Here is a 19,302-nt window from a genome sequence, read left to right as displayed (position 1 = left end):
ACAACCTATCTTTGTATTTTACTGCATCGTCATGTTTTAGTTCCATTGGTAAATTAGTTTCATGCATTTAACTCTAAGCAATCGGTCTACATTAAACAGGCCCTTGCCAGATGGGAACTTAAAGTTATACCATGGATTGGACCTACTCATTTTCTTTTTTGACACACCATCTTCTTAACATTTTTTTGTTATAAAACATGCAAATAATTTTAGTGGGCCCAGTGGCACCTTTATTTGGAAATCCAAAATGTTTTCCAGCATTTCTTGTTCTAAGTTTTTGGCATGGGATAGGCCCTCTTTCTTGTGTTTATCTCAGATTTTACTTGGCCAAATGTTACCACCTTTTTCCTCTGTTCAGAACATTCTGTGATCCCCTCTCAATGGTTAACATATAGTCAATTAACATTTTTTCATCCCAAATAGGGATGCATCAACTAGAGATCAGACACCTTTGGAAGATCTGTTGCTACAAAATTCACCTCCAAAACATGTCCTTTCTGATATTTATACCATTTAATTATCTCAGGCATATCTGAACCCTCTCATGCACAGAAGCACTAGTGTAATTTATCCACACCCCTCTCCACCATTTATATAATACAAGACATTCTTTTAATAGCCAAGGAAAGAGGATAGCATAAACAACACTAGAGATTCTGTATATGAGAACAGCAGCTCTCATATACTTCGCCAGAAGTATATTCGGACAGAATAGAAGTATTATAAAGAACAGAGAAACAATCCTGACTTTGCATATACATCAGCAGAAGTAACTATTACTTATTTAGTACTAAAAACTTTGCCTGGACTTCTGATTTAAGCTGTATTGTTCTTGCCATACGTTTACTATAGAGCATGATGTAGCAGCATGTATCCTGTTCTCCAGGTGCTACACACAAAACACTGAAAGAATGTTACATCATCAGTACAAGCAGTGAGAACAATTAAAATGTGACAGATGTCCTAATTTTCCAAGCTCTACCAAAAAAAAGAAAAAGAAAAGGTTGTAGCTGAATTGGATACTGTGACTGCCTGCTATAAGAAAAGTGAGATTGTTTTTTCTGCAGACAGTTCATCATAATGTTTGTTACCTCTAGTGATGCGTAGCACTCTCATAATGCGAATAATGGTAGGATTGATAGGCAAAGCTGCATTGATTTCTATTTCTTCCAAAGTGATTCCCATTACTGAAAGGAGCACAATGGCCAGATCCAGCTGGTTCCATCTATATATAAAAACAAGCAAACAAGATCATACTTTAAATGCTAGTATAAACTTCAGAACCCATAAAAAGTATATATACTTAATATATTTTCTGTCCTTTTACTGAAATAATTATTCCCTGTGTCAAATTTTACTACCCCTTCACATAGGTTACCCTCCAAAACATTTTTGTCACAGGCTTAGAATTTTCTGCTGACCATCTGTTCAGCTGCTGAATGTTTGAAAGAAAAAAGCCAAGTGCAAACACTGTATGCACCATAACCACCTCACACTGTTACACACTGTTGTCACATTTACTGCACCACACTATCCACTCTAGAAAATATAGGAATTGACCTGAGAAACAAAAATAAAAAAATATAAATTAAAAAAAAAAAATGGTCGACAGACCAAAAAGCAGTGGTGCAGTATGTGGATGTAGCAGAGAATGAAAGACTCCCACAATCAAGCCTAACATGATAAAGCAGTGCTAGGGCAGAAGGAGAACTTCTAAACACACTGCAGATGCCAACAATAAATAATTTGTTGTCTGTCTTACAAGAACAATTCCAGACGCTTTTCCCTCTTCTTAATGCTGGTTACACAAATGTAATGATTAAGGGTGCTGCTATGTGTCAACATTGCTGCCTTCTGGTACCTTTCCTCCTTCTCCTCCCTCCATTTGCCAAAACAGTAATATATCTACTAAAATAAAAAAGGGCAAAAGCTCTAATTTTTCGAAGACATCTTCATGTGATTTCTGCATTTGAACCATGTTCTCACTTATGCAAAACTGATCTGCCGATTGTCAACTGTACACAACTGTATCTGAGTGCTAAAGCTTATTTTAATCAAGCATAGCTGCCTTTGCATTGTGCCCCTGCATTTGGTCCAGTTTTTGCTGCTAAAAAATATGTTCTGTTGCTGGGTAATTTCTACCAGACTACTGTATACCTATGGTCCTTAGCTTTATTATATTTGAAAATTGGGGCTATGGAAAGGGGGAGGCAAAGGTGAGAGGAATGGTGTGGTCGTGTAAAGTTTTTGTGCACTTTTTAAAACAAATCAGGGTAAAAAAGGGCTTATAAAAAGAGCCACCAAATTGTAGTACCATTTTTTAATTTTTTTACCCACCCATACCTGAGGGCTTGAGCTCCTTTTTTTTAGGAAGACATTTCTGCATTTAGGTCTTTTGTGGTTGGTACTTTACTACTTTACATCCTGAAACTAGTAGAAAAGGACATCTTCTAAAAGCTGAACTCTGGGATAAGCAAATATTGTCCAAATACTAAAGGCATGTAATAAAGACTAGTCACCACTGCTCTATATCCCTGTTCAGGTCTTTTATCTGCACCCCCTCCTGTAGTTTTCTGCAGGCAGCCTGTACTGAGTGGACCTGCTGTGTTTAACCTACAGCTCTGCTCTCTGCACAGGCTATGTTTTTTTGGTGCAAAGTGGATTTACTGTATATTGCTATTGAGGAATATATTTCAATGGAAGTTTTTGCTCCTGGAATTCAGCCCTAACAAATATGCATCACATAGTAGTAGATGTAAGTGCTGTTGCCTGTAAGCAAATCAAGAAAAAAAATATTCTACAACCAAAAAAATGTCCTGCAAAAGTGAGTGGTAACTGAGGTTGTTCCTGAAATCTGTGCTAGTTCCTTAACACTATGTACAGCTTTATGGTATCTTCCTGTAATTTAAAGGATTTGTGTATTTTTCATGTCACCCTCAAAGCTTTATGAAAATGACATAGGGCCCCCTATACATTTTTTTGGTACTACAGCAGTACTCTGCTTTACATGCTATTTGTTTGTCTATAGATTCCCTAGAAGCCCTTCATGGGGTCACAATTGTTCATCAAGTTTGGCCTCAATTGAATTAGCTTCAAAATTCACCTTCGCAAATATATCTTCACTGAACTCTAGGTGACTTGAATTTCTGCTGATTCTCTCAATACTACTGAAAAATCCATCCAATCACTCATCCCTTAAACAGCCTGGTCCCACCTGGCCCAGCAGCAGCTGTACCCCTACAGATGTAAAGGTATAATCAGTCTATCTTTCATAATTCTTTATGATCTCTCTGCTGAACCTTATAAAACACATTGGGCTTATTTGTAAATCTACTTATGTCGAAGCATAAGTAATAGTGGCATTGCAATTATCATTGGACGTTTGCTTGCTTGCTTGGAACACAGTTTTGACAAACAGAACTCACAATTTTTGATTCATACTTGTCTCTAGGTCTCAGAATATTAATAAACCAAATATTAATTTCACTCTCAAAACTGCTGACCTATCTACAAATTGGTAAGTTATGCAGTTTCAGCCAAAGGATTACTGTAAAAGCTCCACAATGACATTACATTACATCATTTTAGGCTCAAAGTAATTACTTCTAATACAGTTATGAAACTGTCCAGAAATGTATCTCATTCAGTAAATGCAATGAGACAAATCATACATACATAAGCTTTAAACCCTATGGTCAATTAAGTTTATATAGTACGGCATTAAACTCTATGCTAGTAGCAGTTTATGAGCCAGAAAATGTAGCAGAGAGCGATCTAGTATGAAAAACACCCAGCATGGTTCCAGAACAAACAGCAGAAATCAACATCCCTTGGCTACTGAAAGGGTTGATTAAATCTTTTAATTAACTGTATGATCTTTGTCCAGGTAAAGTGCAAGTGCACAATATCCTGTCAGTGAGGTTTTTTATGATGTAGGAGGTTCTGCAGGAAAGACAGTTTCTCGGCAAGCCTTACACATAACACACTGAGTTTTTCAAACAAGCCTGGGGCGCTTAATTCAGTTGCATTTCCCACACATGCACCTAAGCTAATTATACTGTTCACTGGAATAGGGGTATCATTAAAGGAGTCTGCAAAGTAATCTCTTCCACTACCTCATGTACGCCCCATTGATCGGGGCGTAGATGATTCCTAGTTAAATACAGCACTTTCAGTATTGGTTTGCAATATAACTAACAGTCTTGAAATCCAATTAGTCACTAGAGGCAGTCCCTATGTGCTGTCAATAAAACCAATACATTTCTAATGAATACATGGATAAAAGATAAACTTTAGTTTGCGGAAATATCAGAACTTGATCATGAAATACTCCCTGAGGAAAGTTACTTGCATTTACGTAACAAAAAAAAAAAAAATAACAGAATTCTGCACCTAGAATGCAAACTAGATTTTTGAATGCATGTCACCTTCCAGGATACTCAGGTAAAGTAAACCCAATCACTTAAATCTTATAATCGCATATACGTTTTAACATTGTAAAGTAATTTCAAAAGTAATTTTTAATATTTTGAAAACTGCAGATTTCAATAAAATTTTTGAGGTGGCTCAAAAAGTCAAAGGTGATTGGTAAAAAGGGAAGAGCCGACTGAAACACAAGTAGCTTTAGTAAGTGCTTAGGGGTTGATTTACTAAAGGTAAATATACTGTGCACTGCAAGTGCAATTGTTGCAGAGTTTAGTAAATGAGGTCACTTTGCAAAGAATGCCCAATCACATGCAAAAGAAATAAAAAAACTGCATTTTTGCTTGCTCATGATTGGATGATAGAATTCAGCAGAGCTTTCCCTCAGATCACTTGCAGTGCACAATATATTTGCCTTTAGTAAATCAACCTGTAATGTCTACAATTACTGGATATGTTCAAGATTTTATTAATAATTTAACTGGCTTAGAGAGTTCACATGTATTTTTTGTCTTGTATTCAACTTCAATTGCTGTAAAATTGCCCTGTTGCCTAAGTCCATAGGAGGCAGCCATAGCATGCCAACACTAAAAAGGTTTCAGAAAGGAAACCTGTACCAAAGCACACATGGAGTATACCATTGCAAACCTTTGTTTGAACATGCTAGTTGCCTGGTTGTCTCTGATTTCAGTATTTCAAGTATCTGATCTTAAAGGTGTGTCCAGACAATACACAGTGAAGTTGTAACTCCAGACCTGCATATAAATCCATTAGCATGGCAGCCTGGTAACCAGCTTTTTTAGTGACACGTCAACAGTGGCAGCCTACATATTTATAAAAAAAAAATCATGGCAGCTAATAAAGTTCTCTAATTAATTTTTATTGTGCAGTTGATGGATAATAAAAGGAAATACAGCAGTTTTTACATAAAGTATACTTGTGCACAGAAGACATAGCTCTGCGTAAGCTATGAGTTGCATGAGTTGTAGCATACACTGGGTTATGGACTTTTTAAAGTGTCAAAGCCTAGAAATGCTTAATAATTGACCCAGCAAGAGAATGCACATTGTGAAAACTCTTGATTTTATTCATTTATGACATTTATGACAGATTTTTACGTTTTTCTCTTTTGAACTTTTGCACTTTTCTTAGATACGGTTTTCCTGTTTAATTTTTTTTTTTAAATGTTGCTTTCTGTTTGGGTGAAACACTATGAATATAAACTCATAAAACAAATCCATTTCTAAGTTTAAAAAAAATAAATAAATAAAGATTTCTTTTAAACAGTATCTGATTTTTTTTATTGTAAACCACAAATGAGAGCTTGTAGGATAAACTCATAAATCAAAATGGAAATACCAGAGCAATTACTTGGTAGTAAAGAACAAGAAAACAGTATTTATTTCCTAAGCTTCCTCAGCGTGGAATTTAAGATATACTTTGCAACTGAAACCATTCCATTTTTAAGCTTAAATAAGCTGTAAAGTGAGCAAAAATATCTTTCAAAGATTCATTGCCCAGAATGAAATAATGCTTGAAACCTTGCACTCCCAGTATATCAGCCCTGCTATTCAGCACAGCCCACTACTTGAGGGAGGAAGAGGAGGAAGAGAATCCCACTCCCCACCTGACTGAAGAGAAAATGTGTGAAGGGTGCATTCTTTGCTGCAAACCTAATGTTGGCAGGGCCTGCTCAAAAACATTTACTAAGATATGGCAGCCATGGCTGGATGCTTCCGTATCTTAGGTTGCTGATCTACCTATAGCCCAATAGTCTATCTGATGTTGTAAATTTTCTCTTGGTTCCCTTTTAAATGGGATGTTACTTGGAATTGTATGCCACTGACTATAACTATACTGGTGGCACTTAGGGGGGAAGAGAAAAAAGGTTATGTGATTGTCTGTGTGTGGTTTGGGTCATTGTTTGTTTTATGTTTCCATTACCACAGCCAGTTACAGCGAATATATGTCAACTTTTAATATATTACAATTGGCAGTTAATTCATGTAGGCTCTGTGTAGCCATTTAGACTCATATAACATACCTGTATATCTCGTAACAGCATGATTGTATTTAATGTTTTCAATGTAAATGTATAAATAAACACCTTTTTAAAAACATATATCTAAACTTATGAAAATACATTTAATATATTGCAGCTTACCAGTCTTTAGATGTGGTGGCTGCATTAGTTTTAAATGTGTCAGGCTAAGTACTAGAAAAGGGCGGTTTGTTTTATTCCGAATCAAAATTTGGAGATTTGGATGTATAAGAATTACAATACTAACAAATTAAAATGAATCTGAAATAACAAAACGAAATTTCGTTTTGCTGACTATTTCTGATTTCCTTCAAAGACTATATGTATTCATGTTAGAATATAGCCATTTTATGAAATTCAAATTGTTGAAAGAATAGAATATAATAAAACAGAATTAAATAGAATAGAAAAGAATAGAATAGAAAATAAAGGAATAGAATAGATTTGTAAAGAATAAAATAGAAGAGTAAAATAGAACAGAATACAATAGAATAGAAAATAAAGGAATATAATAGATTATAGTAAAACAGAACAGAATAGGATAGAATAGAATATAATAGAAAAGAAAGTAATAGAATAGAATCAAATAGAAAAGAATACAGTAGAAAATAGAATATAATAGAAAAAATAGAATAGAATACAATGGAATGCATATAGCCATCTTCCAAAATTTGAATTTTGAAAAGAATAGAATAAATGGAATAGAATAGAAAAGAACAGAGTAAAACAGAACAGAATAGAATAAAGAAATTAATTGGAACAGGAAATAAAGGAATAGAAAAGAATAGACTAGAAAAATATAATCGAAAAAAATTGAATAGAAAAGAACAGAATGATATAACTGTCTTCCGAAATTTGAATTTCGAATAGAATAAAACCAGCTATTCTTCAAAATGAATTTAGACAATTCGATATTTTCAATTCAGATTCAATCTGAATTTGATTTGAATACTTCAAATCCATTGGAAATATTTGAATCCAGTCAAAAACAAACAAATTAAACTAAAGAAAACAAATTTCATTACAAATGCAGCTTAAAAAAATTAGTAACTTAACAAGTTAATCCAAAACGGAAAGAAACACATTTTTTTCGTTCTGCACATGTCTACTAAGTACATTTTTGTTATATCTTTAAAAATATCTGTTGATCGTCCCAGAAATCCAATGCGATCCAATCCAAATGTAACTTTCTGTACACTGAAATAAGATCTCAAACTATGTTATCACATTATTGTGATAACACTTGTATACAACAACAGAAAAAAAGGACAGGAATAGATGTTTGTAGTTCAAATCAGGAGAGCAGCTTAGGGTAATAAATCTGCTCCTCCATAGATACAGTAGGGTGAGTGAGCGTTGTCTTCCTGGGAAAAATACTGGCAGGATCAGCAGGTGCAAAATAGGGTAAAAAGACCTAAATAGAAAAGGAATGCAGTCACCCCATCTAAGGACAGATGGCTGAAATATATTTTTGTTCTTAGATTTAGATACACACCAAGTAAAAGTTCACTCCAGAATTCCCCACAAAGAACTCAGATGGCTCACTGACCAGCACCTTTTTTTTGGCTGGGCCCTTGTGCTTCAGTGTGTAGGCACAACTACAAGAGCTTTAGAAATGAACGGGTAAACTAAGACAACTCTCCCATTCATAGAATCTGTTATTGTGCAAAAAAAAAAGCGGAAGAAAAACCTAAGACCATGTAATCCTATGAAACTCTTCACACTTCATCGCAGGTCCGCTGAGTTTTTTTAAATCCTACTTGCTGCTCCCTCCCCATTTAAATAAAGAGAAAAAGCTGCAAATATGCATCAGAAACACACCCGTATTGCATTTTTGGTGTGGTGTTTGAGTCACATGACCTGAAAAAACCACACCTCAAACATGGTAAAAACACATATGCACTTTTGCTATGGATCACTATCAGGTATACTTTAAGTTGTAATATTAGTAACAGACATTTGATTAAATAACTGCCCCTTTTAAAAAAAGAAACAAAATCTCTAAAATACTGTAAATACTCTACAAAAACTTGTACTTTGTTGTGGATTTTAATCAGGGATAACTTTCCAATTCAAACAAGTGTCTCTTGAAATGAACCTGTTTTCAGATGCTAACAGAAGGCTATTTTGACAGTGTTGCCGGGGTGGAAAAATAAGTAGTAAGGCCCATGTCACACTAGCAAACCTGTTGCTGGTGAGAACTTGATAGCAACAGGATCACTAAAATGTGCAGGAAAACACTCAAGTGCTTCTATGTGCCACTACTCCATCAGCCGGATGGGTAAGGTGTCACTCTGATGCAAATGCAGCAGAATGTAAGCCAATATTGTCAGTTTGAGGTGAAGGAGTGACACATACAGGCGTCACGTAGTGACCCTATTGCTGGTGAGTATTTTCCAGTGACAAGATTGCCAGTGTGGCAGGGGCCCAAGAATGAGAGAATCAAGTACTTACCTATGCTGAAAAAATGTGTTCCAGGTTACCTCTAGTGTTTTTCACATACCTAGTAGCATTTTGTAGTAGAATGGGAAGATTAGAGGACAGATTTTACATATATTATGTGATAAAAGACCGACCCTTTTGGTCATGCGGCCAGCACTGGAGAGAGTCTAGAACATAATTTTACTTCATATGGGTTGGTATTTTTAGCTCTTCTATTGATCGTTACTCAACCATCACAATAGGACTGCTTTATGTTAATGTGATTATAGGGTTTCTTTAATAGTAACACCATATTTTCTAGCACTTTTAAAACAGCTCAGTGGTCAGTTACCTGTCCTTGAAAAATCTTCGAAATCCAAATGCCACCAGTTTCAGCACAGCTTCAAGTACAAAGACTGTAGTAAACATGTAGTTGCAGTACTTCAGGGCAACTTCAAGAGACTGAAAAAAGAGAAATTAAAAAATATATATATATTATCCATTGAGAGTGAAGGGTGGCAGTGCAAAAAATCTGATCTCCTTGGCAAATCTGTGTATGGGTGATCTACTAATGGGATTTAGTCTTTCATCTTAATAGTTTTAATCTAGCTCACTGTAAACACACCACACATGCGGTAGGGGGAAAAAGTAAGAACATTCATATATGATTTGGTGATTGAATCAAAAGCAGATTTACTGGATGAAGTGAAAATAATGATCCTAACATGATATCAACACTGTAATGTCCAACATTATTAGGGTAGTGCACATCTACAATTTAGTCTTTATTTAAAGTGAATTTCAGAACAAAAAACATAATGCGGTTATTTACTAAAACTGTGTGGTGCAAAATCAGGTGGAGCTCTACACAGAAACCATTCAGCTTCCAGTTTTTTTTGTCAAAGCTTAATTGAACAAGCTGAATTTAAAGCTGATTGGCTACCATGCACAGCTGCACCAGATTCTGAGTGCATAAGTTTGAGTAAATGCTCCCCATTGAGTATATCTACACTGCTCAAAACAATTATAGGAATACTTTTTAATGAGTATACCATCAAGTCAATTAAACACCTGGGATATTAAGTAGCAGAGGGGGTTGCTAATCAATTTCAGCTGCTTTGGTGTTAATGAAATTAACAACAGGTGCACTAGATGGGCAACAATGAGACAGCCCCCCAAAACAGGAATGGTTTTCTTGTTTGAACATTTTATTGGCATTATAACATAGGGAGGGAAACATTAACAGTAGGCATTAGACATTATATTAACAGTAAAATACAGGGGAAAATATGCACAGTATTGATGTCTTTACAAAGAGGGGGAGAGAGAGTCAAGAAAACAATGCAGCACAACTTATGGTGTCAAGTAAATAAAAATTATTAGCAAGAGGTAGTAACATATCATAATGAGAGTGATCAGTGGGGGTAATGACTCTCCAGAGCTGCGTGGGGAGTTAGGAATAGACAGAAGAGGACCGAGGAGGGGGGGGGGGGGTGAGAAAAGGGTGACGGAGATGACTCCATGTTTGGCAGGGAAGGATGTAATTATTTGTGTATTCGGTTAGAAGTGGTACCAGAATAGTGCTGAAAATATATAGTTTACATATCAGGGAAGAAGGAGTGATTCATCGAAATTTTGCGGGAGGAAACATTCTACCCAGGGATTCCAAACATTCAGGAACTTAGGGATTGTATCAAGGATTGTGGCTTCCACCTTTGCGTTTATCATGGCTTGAGTTACTCTAGTTTTAACAGCAGCTATGCTTAGAGTGGGGGATTTCCAGGATTTTGCTATAACCTGCTTGGCTGCTGTGGTTACTTGCACGATGAGTTTGAATTGCGATGTAGTTACGCCAGGGGGGCGTACATTGAGAAGAGCTGTTGTCGGGGTAGGTTTAAGCGGGTTTGGATATCATATTAAAGACATCAGCCCAGAAGGTTTGGGCTATTGGGAAGTCCCACCATATGTGATAATGTGTTCCCGGGTCTGCACAGCCTCTAAAGCAGTTAGGGGTATATTTTGCGATTCCCGCTGGAACCAAGTACCAACGAGTTAGAACTTCATAATTGGTTTCCAAGGCTACAATATTCTGTGAAGATGATTTTGTGTTGGCCCAGATGTGGTCCCAATCAGATGGATCTAATTGTCTGTTTAGGTCTGTTTCCCACCTGTGGGTATATGAGGAGGGGGGATGCGGTGGCTGAAGTTGTGAGAAGAGAATACAGGCATGAAATGAGGCCGCGCCTGTGGGGATCTTTATAACAAGCCTATTCAAAGGGAGACATGGTATTAGTTTGGTTAGATGTTTTAGTGTAGGGGCCGTAAAAGTGTTGTAATTGTAAATATCTGAATATTTCAGATGCTGGGAGGCTATACGTTTCTTGTAATGAGGCGAAGGATTTGAATTTGTTCCTCTGCAGGAAATGATGGGTGCGAAGAAGGTTTGCAGAGGTCCATATTTTGAATGAAATTGGAGATGACCATGCTGGGGGAAAAGCTGGGTTCTTGAGATACAAAAGTAAGGGGTTATGTAATGATTGGAGAAGGTAACGAGTCTTCAGTTTGTCCCATAAAGATAGAAATTGAGAGGTGATGGGATTTGTTAGAAAGCGGCGGTCAATTGGTCTTAGCCAAAGTAAATTAGCCGTGGACAGGGGGTCACATTCTATAGATTCAAGAACAACCCATCGAGGAATTTCATAGGTCGCATGGTATTTTGGCAATTGTGCTAAGTGTGCCGCCTGGTAATATTTACTGATATCGAGAAGACCAAGACCGCCGCTTAGCTTGGAACGGTATAGGGTGGAGCGGGGTATGCGGGGGAGGAAAGTGCCCCATACGTAGGAGAAAATGCGACGTTGTAGTATGCAAAGATAATGGAAGGGTACTGGAATTGGGAGAACTCTGAAAAAATATAACATTTTTGGAAGGATTGACAACTTTATGACTGCTATTCTGCCTAGCCACGCGAGTAGTAGGGAGGACCATTTTGTCATAAGAGCACTTAGATGAGTTAGCATAGGAGTATAGTTAGCTGCATAAAGATCTGATATGTTAGGGGTCAGTTTGATTCCCAAGAAAGGAATATGATGCTGTGACCAAGGAAATGGGAGAATCTGTTTCAAGTGGGCCAACTCATTAGGGGGGAGGGAAATATTAAGTGCCGTAGATTTTTGGGGTTTTATTACAAGGCCAAAGAGTGAGCCAAACCTCTCGAGAAGGGAAAGGAAGTCAAGGGAGAAGTGAGAAAAAGTAGAACGTCATCTGCAAAGAGGCATAATTTGTGGTGAGAGCCACCTAATTCAAGTCCCCGGACATCTGGATTAGCTCTGATTAGGAGGGCTAGTGGTTCTATGGCCAAAGCAAAGAGTAAGGGGGAAAGAGGGCGGCCCTGCCTTGTGCCATGGTAGCTTGGGAAATGAGCAGACCTGTGTCCTAGGTATCTAACTCTGGCCAAGGGCTCTCGATATAGTGAGAAAATCCAGGTTAAAAAGTGAGAGCCAAAGCCCCAACGGCGCAGAATGTAGTGTAGATATGGCCATGATACCGTATCAAATGCTTTCCGGATGTCCAAGGACAGGAAACAGGCAGGAATGTTGCGGGATTTAGCAATATGTGCCAAGAGAGTTGCGCGTCTAACGTTTTCTCCGGCTTTTCGAGTTGGAATAAATCCCACTTGGTCATTATGAATTAGAGAACCTATACACAAGTTAAGGCATATGGAAAGGATTTTGGCAAGTAGTTTGATGTCAATGTTGAGGAGAGAAATTGGCCTGTAATTGGACCACTGCGTGTCATCCGAATTGGGTTTTGGGATCATTGAGATGTTAGCTTGGACTGTGTCTAGGTTGAAGGTATGGCCCGATAGTATGGCATTAAAAGCATTAGTAAGGATGGGCGTTAGAAGGTGGGCAAATTTTTTGTAATATGTGGGGGAAAAACCATCTGGTCCTGGGCGTTTACGAAGCTTTACATTTTTAATAGCGTTTAAGGTTTCGGTTGGAGTGATGGGTTGCTCTAATGCTGCCAGGTGGTGTTCAGAAAGTGTCGGGAAGGAGGCCAGGAGGGTGTCAGCCTGGGTGAGGTCAAAGGGTGTGGAGTGAGAGTAGAGTCGTGAAAGTTGTTTGTGAAAGATTTGTAGAATGCGTTCCGGATTACTAGTGAGGTTGCCAGACGAGGTGCATAATCGAATAGGTCTAGTAATCTGATCAAGCCTACGAAGCGAAAGAGCTAGGAAGGTACTGGGTTTTTTTTTGCTTTTGTATAGTATTTGTGTCGAGATCTGCAAAGTAAAAGCTCCGCCTGGTCCGTGAGAAAGAGATCAAGAGCTAATCAAGCTCGATCCAGAGCTTCATGGTTGGCCAGTGTGGAGGTCGCTTGGAAGGTTTTATGGGATTGGTTGTAAGTTCGTTTGAGAGAGAGACATTGCTGTCTTTTCACTTTATTTAAAAAGGATGCTTTGCTAATACAGAAGCCTCGTATGCGCTTCCCAGAGGAGAAGAGGAGAAATTTCAGGTGTTTGGTTTAAAGATAAGTATTCTTTGAGAGCGGCTTCGATTTCTAAGTAGTGGGTTGCGTTTGCTAGTAAGTTGTCGTTAATGATCCAGGAGGGATCAGTAGGGGATGGGGCTAGGGAGGCCATGGAAGTAAATACGGCTCTATGATCTGACCAAGGGATTGGAAGTATTTTAGAGGTCAAAAGCTGGGAGGAGGAGCTGGCAGTTATGAGAATGTGATCTATCCTAGAGAAGGTCTTATGGGGGTGAGAGTAGAAAGTGTATTGGCGCTTAGTTAGGTTAAGTTCCCTCCAGGTGTCTATCATGGAATGACACTGTAGTATGGCTTGAAGGGTTTGCTTGGAGGTAGGGAGGGGGGAAGGTTGAGGAGATTTGTCAAGGAAGGGATATAAGGTACAGTTTGAGTCTCTGCAGATGAACAGAGTGCCTCGCTTGTGGTGATCTATAACCGATAATAGATGGGAAAGGAATGGTAGGGGACCTTGGTTCGGGGCATAATATGTAGCGATGGTAACATCCACATCTAAGAGTTGTCTAATTAGCAGGAGATAACGATTTCATTACATAATGTGAAGGGTGTTGTGCGGTAGAAGGCGATGAGTACCCCTCTGCATTTGGTTGTGGCTAAGGCCGTATAGACCTGCTGGTAACGGGGGCCAAAGAACTTGGGTGTGGAATTGGGAGTGTAGTGTGTTTCTTGCAGGCAAACTACATGGGCCTTAAGTAATGCAAAAGAGCGTAAGGCTTTGTTGCGTTTCTGCGGCATGTTGAGGCCCTGAACGTTCAGGGTGAGAATATTTAACAAGCCCATAGGGAGAGTGTATGGTGTATTGTGTAATAAAGTATTGCCAGCTGGGAGAACGTCTGGTGGTCACTGTGTGAGATAGTCTGATTGTATAGAAGGTTGGGTGAGGTCATGGAGTCATATGAAAGGGAGGGTGGGGGAATATGATTAGGGAAAGGTATCAGGAAAAGGGTGTAAGGGGCCATTCTAGGCCTGAGAAGTGCTAATAAATAAACAATAGCACAGGGGCTAGTGGAGAGTGCACAGGTATGCGGACCGTGGGGATGACAGTGTTTAAATTAATGTACAGTAATGGGATCCCGGAAGAGAGTAGGTAAATATATTCCCAAACAATTTGAGGGGTCCTGAGCTCGGGCGGCATCGGTTGTGAAGGCGAACCAATAAGAATGGGGAGAAGTGGTATCCTATGCCGCCAGAGCTGAGGCCTCCATACTCAGCCTGAGATACAACCTAGGTAAAATAATGCCAAAAACGGTATATGTGGTTCAACAGGCTCTCAAGGATATAGGAGAGACAAAAAGTTAAAGTAATTATCAACTTGTGAGGAAAACCAAAAAGAATTTTCCAAGAATATATATCAAAAAGGGGAGAAAAGGGGGGCTAAACAAGCCCAGGGGACTTGCATAGGGATACACAACGCCTGCATCAGAGCGTGAGGCAGGAAAAGTAGGCTACGCTGGCTAAATCATACGTAGTCTGGTGTATGTGGTATAGTAGAAGTTGAAGGACACGGTTCAGTCCATGGTATCTTGTGGAGATGGGCCTGATGACGAGAAATGCCCTCGTTTTTGGATACTGAGCTGACCATCGGTGGAGCATGGGGGATAGGATTTCCGTGGTTAGCAGGATGTAGATCTCCATTTGGAACTCTCTGATGGTGTTGTTGGAGAGCGTAATTGAAGGTTCCGCATGGTGTCCAGTAGGTCTTTGGAGGTTTTGCAAGTGTAGTCTCGGGATTGATATCGGAAACGTACGGCGAAGGGGAAGCTCCATTTATATGGGATTGCGTGTTGCTGAAGCGCTTGCAGATGGGGCTTCATAGCCCTGCGTTTAGCAATGGTTGTAGGGCAGAGGTCTTGAAACAGTTGGTAGGTGTGATCTTGAAATTGTAGGGATTCCACATTGCGGGCTGCTTGTAGGAGTTGCTCTTTAGTGCGGAAAAAGTGAAGTTTGGCTATGATGTCACGCGGTGGGCCATCAGGGCGCCGTGGGGTTAATGCCCTATGTACCCTATCCATTTCTAGTTGTTCAATTGGAATGGCTGGGGCGAGCTCTTGAAATAGCGCCGTAACGGTTGATTGGGCATCGATGATAGATTCTGGAAGGCCACGGATTCGTAAATTTGAGCGCTTTGCCCGATTTTCAAAGTCCTCAAGGCGCGTTAGCAGCGTTGCGTTTTCGTCCCTTAGGACGTCAGGGTCATCAGCATGTGTCTAAAATGAGGCATCGAGATCGCCTACTCTCTGTTCTAGGTCGGCAGTGCGTTGTCCTAGTTCGTGGATTTCTCTGGACAGTGTAGCGGTGATGCGGTCAGAGGTTTTCTTCAGAGCTTTATGTAGCATCCTCTAAAAGCATGCTAGAAGGTCAGGGGGTGTAAGATCAGGTGTTGAAGCATGTGTGGGAGTGTCTGGTTCAATATCAGACTCACCCTCTGATGCACAGGGATGGCTGGGGTGCGTATCCTGCAGGGCTGCATATGATTTTGCAGCCTGCTTGCTGCCACATGCTGGAGCGGTGGCCATCTTGGAGGAGGCCTTTGCCAGTGCCTCCTTAATTGTTTTGTTCTGCAGTGGAGCCTGGTGGTGGGGTGCTCCCCTAACCATACTTATCCTATCAGGGGGGGTTGCCACTGGGATCGGAGCCCCCCTGTATTGCCGTATGTCCCCGAGCGGGCTCGGATCTGAGGGCGGTGGGAGGCCCTCTGCTCTGCCCGCAGTGGAGACAGAGCTGCAGCTTCCTGTGATAATCCCGCTGGCCGGCGATCGGGTCTGGGTGGGGTTGCCAGGAGGACGGGTACCTCCCGAACTGCTGCACTTGCCGGGATCCGCGGGCGGACTGCTGTGTCACCCAACGGGGAGACGGAGCTTTATTGCGGCATGTCCGTCTCGACGGCCGCGCATGCACACTCTCCCAAAACAGGAATGGTTGTACAGGAGGAGGCCACTGACATTTTTTCCCTACTCATCTTTTCTGACTGTTTTTCACTAGAACAGCTGGATAGGGTCATCAAAGGCTCTTAACCCATCAGCAGGACCGGTATCTACTCCTTTGTGCAAGGGGGAACAGGATGAGCACTGCCAGAGCCCTACAAAATGACCTCCAGCAGGCCACTGGTGTGAATGTCTCTGACCAAACAATCAGAAACAGACTTCATGAGGGTGACCTGAGGGCCCGACGTCCTCCAGTGGACCCTGTGCTCACTGCCCGACACCATAGAGCTTGATTGGCATTTGCCATTGAACACTAGAACTGGCAGGTCTGCCACTCGTGTCCTGTGCTTTTCACAGATGAGAGCAGGTTCACCCTGAACACATATGACAGACGTGAAAGGGTCTGAAGAAGCCATAGAGAATGTTGTGCCATCTGTAACATCATTCAGCATGACTGTTTTGGTGGTGGGTCAGTGATGGTCTGGGGAGGCATATCCATGGAAGGACGCACATACCTCTACAGGCTAGACAATGACACCCTGACTGCCACTGTCAGACCCTACGCTGGTGCAGTGGATCCTGGATTCCTCGTGGTGCATGACAATGCCCGGTGCACGACAATGTGGCGAGAGTAAGCAGGCAGTTCCTGGAGTATGAAGGAATTAATGCCATTGAATGCCCCCTTGCTCGGCTGACCTAAATCCAATAGAACACCTCTGGGATATCATGTTTCGGTCTATCAGATGCCGCAGGTTGCACCTCAGACTGTCCATGAGCTCAGTGATGCCCTGGTCCAGATCTGGGAGGAAATACCCCAGGACACCATCTGTTGTCTCATTAGGAGCATGCCCCGACGTTGTCAGGCATGCATACAAGCACATGGGGGCCATACAAACTACTGAGTACCATTTTGAGTTTCTGCAATCAAATTTCAGAAAAATGGACTAGCCTGCGGCATCATTTTTTCACTTTGATTTTCGTGGTGTCTTTGAATTAGGCTCTCTGTAGGTTGATAATTTCCATTAAACGATGGGGCATCCTAACGTGCCTAACACATTACCCTGTCCATATCATTATAGTATAGATATTCAGCATGATGTGTTTTCAAAGTGTTACTTTAATTTTTTGAGCAGTGTATTTGATTAGACATAGTTACATAGTTAGTCAAGTCTAAAAACAACCAAACAATAATCTATACCCACAGAAGATCCAAAAAATCCCAAATAAAGCATGATCCAGTTTGCTCCAGTAGGGGAAAAAATTCCTTCCTTATCCCCCATGAGGCTTTGGATAGTACTTGGATGAACTACCCCTGGTGTTATTAGCTCTTAGTATCCAGTTGTATTTTGTGCATTTAGGAATGCATGCATCTCTTTTTAAAAACAATCCACCGAGCTGGCCAGAACTTGTTCTTGAAGGAGTCTCTTCTACATTTTCACAGCTCTTACTATAAAGAAGACTTTGCACATGTGAAGTTTAAATATCTTTTCTTCCAGACATAAAGAGTGTCCTCTTGTCCTCTGTAATTACCTGAATGACCTGAAAGTGAATGACTCTACACTAAGTTCACTATAGTTGTCCTCAAAAGTTTGCTCACCCTGGAAGGAATCATGAGGTTTTGGCATTGCCAAACACCTGTCTTGGCCTGGTCAGGAAGATTTTCCCCCTTCCTGACCAGGCCATTTATTGCTATTTGGCATGGCGGCATTTCAACTAATAATTTTGCGGTCATGCAATGCTGTACACAAACAAAATGTATGTTCGTTTTTCACACAAATAGAGCTTTCTTTTTCATGGTATTTGATCACCACTGGATTTTTTTTTATTGCACTATAAACAAAAAAAAGACCAAACGTTTGGGGGAAAAAAAAGATATTTTATCATTTATGTTATAAAAAATATCCAATAAACTCAAAGTTAGTCATAAACTTAGCCCAAAATGTATTTTGCTACATGTCTTTGGTAAAAACAAAACAAAACAAAAGTGTATATTAATTGGTTTATGTGAAAGTTATAGCGTCTACAAAGTATGGTATAGATCCTGGAATTTACGCCATGTTTTGCTCTACAGCGCTGCGCTAGTTTAACTGACAATTGTGCAGTCATGCAATGCTGTACATAAATTTATGTCCTTTTTTCCCACAAATAGAGCTTTTTTTGGTGGTGTTTGATCACCTCTGGGTTTTTTTATTTTTTGTGCTATAAACAAAAAAACAAAAGTTTAAAAAAAAAATGATATTTTCTAATTTCTGTTATAAAAAATATCCAATAAACTCAAAGTTAGTTATGCATTTAGGCCAAAATTTATTCTGCTACATGTCTTTGGTAAAAAAAAATCCCAATAGGTGTATATTAATTGGTTTGTGTGAAAGTTATAGCGTCTACAAACTATGGTATACTGTAGATACTGGAATTTACACAGCTTTTACTTTCTGACTGCCTCGCACATTTCTTGAGGTGCTAAAATGCCAAGGCAGTACAAACACCCCAAAATTACCCCTTTTTGGAAAGAAGACTATCTTCTGAGAGGCACATTAAGTCCGTGGAAGATTTTTTTTTTTCCACAAAATTATTATTTTTTTTTTTACACACAAAGTTGTAATTTAAATGGTATATTGCTCACACATGCCATGGGTATATTTGGAATTTCACCCCAAAATGTATTCTGCTACTTCTCCTGAGTATGGGGATACCACATGTGTGAGAATTTTTTGGCACCATAGCCGCATACAGGAGCCGAAATCCAATGACCCCTTTGAAAGCCTGAAAGTTCATAACTTCCTCACTCCCTATCACAGATTTGGAGGCCCTGAAATGCCAGGATAACACAACTTCCCCCAAATGACCCCTTTTTGGAAAGTAGGCACCCCAAGGAATTTAATAAGAGGCATGGTGAGAATTTTGCAGATCTCAAGAGGTATGGTGAACATTTTGCAGATTTACGTT

At 39.8% G+C, this 19,302-nt stretch overlaps 1 protein-coding gene across 3 annotated transcripts in view; it reads right to left on the bottom strand.

Moving 5' to 3' along the window:
* CACNA1I (calcium voltage-gated channel subunit alpha1 I) overlaps positions 1 to 19,302 on the bottom strand; it is a 1,904,325-nt gene that overhangs the window by 364,760 nt on the left and 1,520,263 nt on the right. For all 3 annotated transcript variants that reach the window (XM_089683626.1, XM_089683627.1, XM_089683628.1), the window contains exons 25-26: positions 9,237 to 9,346; positions 1,092 to 1,225 (exon numbers count right to left, since the gene is read on the bottom strand). In XM_089683626.1, the coding sequence (XP_089539752.1) occupies positions 1,092 to 1,225; positions 9,237 to 9,346 (244 nt within the window). The remainder of the gene's footprint in view (positions 1 to 1,091; positions 1,226 to 9,236; positions 9,347 to 19,302) is intronic.

Source organism: Staurois parvus, unplaced genomic scaffold, assembly GCF_062004578.1.
Source record: "Staurois parvus isolate SC_StPar_1 unplaced genomic scaffold, SC_StPar_1.0 ptg000316l, whole genome shotgun sequence".
NCBI classification, from domain to species: Eukaryota; Metazoa; Chordata; class Amphibia; order Anura; family Ranidae; genus Staurois; species Staurois parvus.
This window is presented reverse-complemented; position numbering and strand designations above follow the sequence as displayed.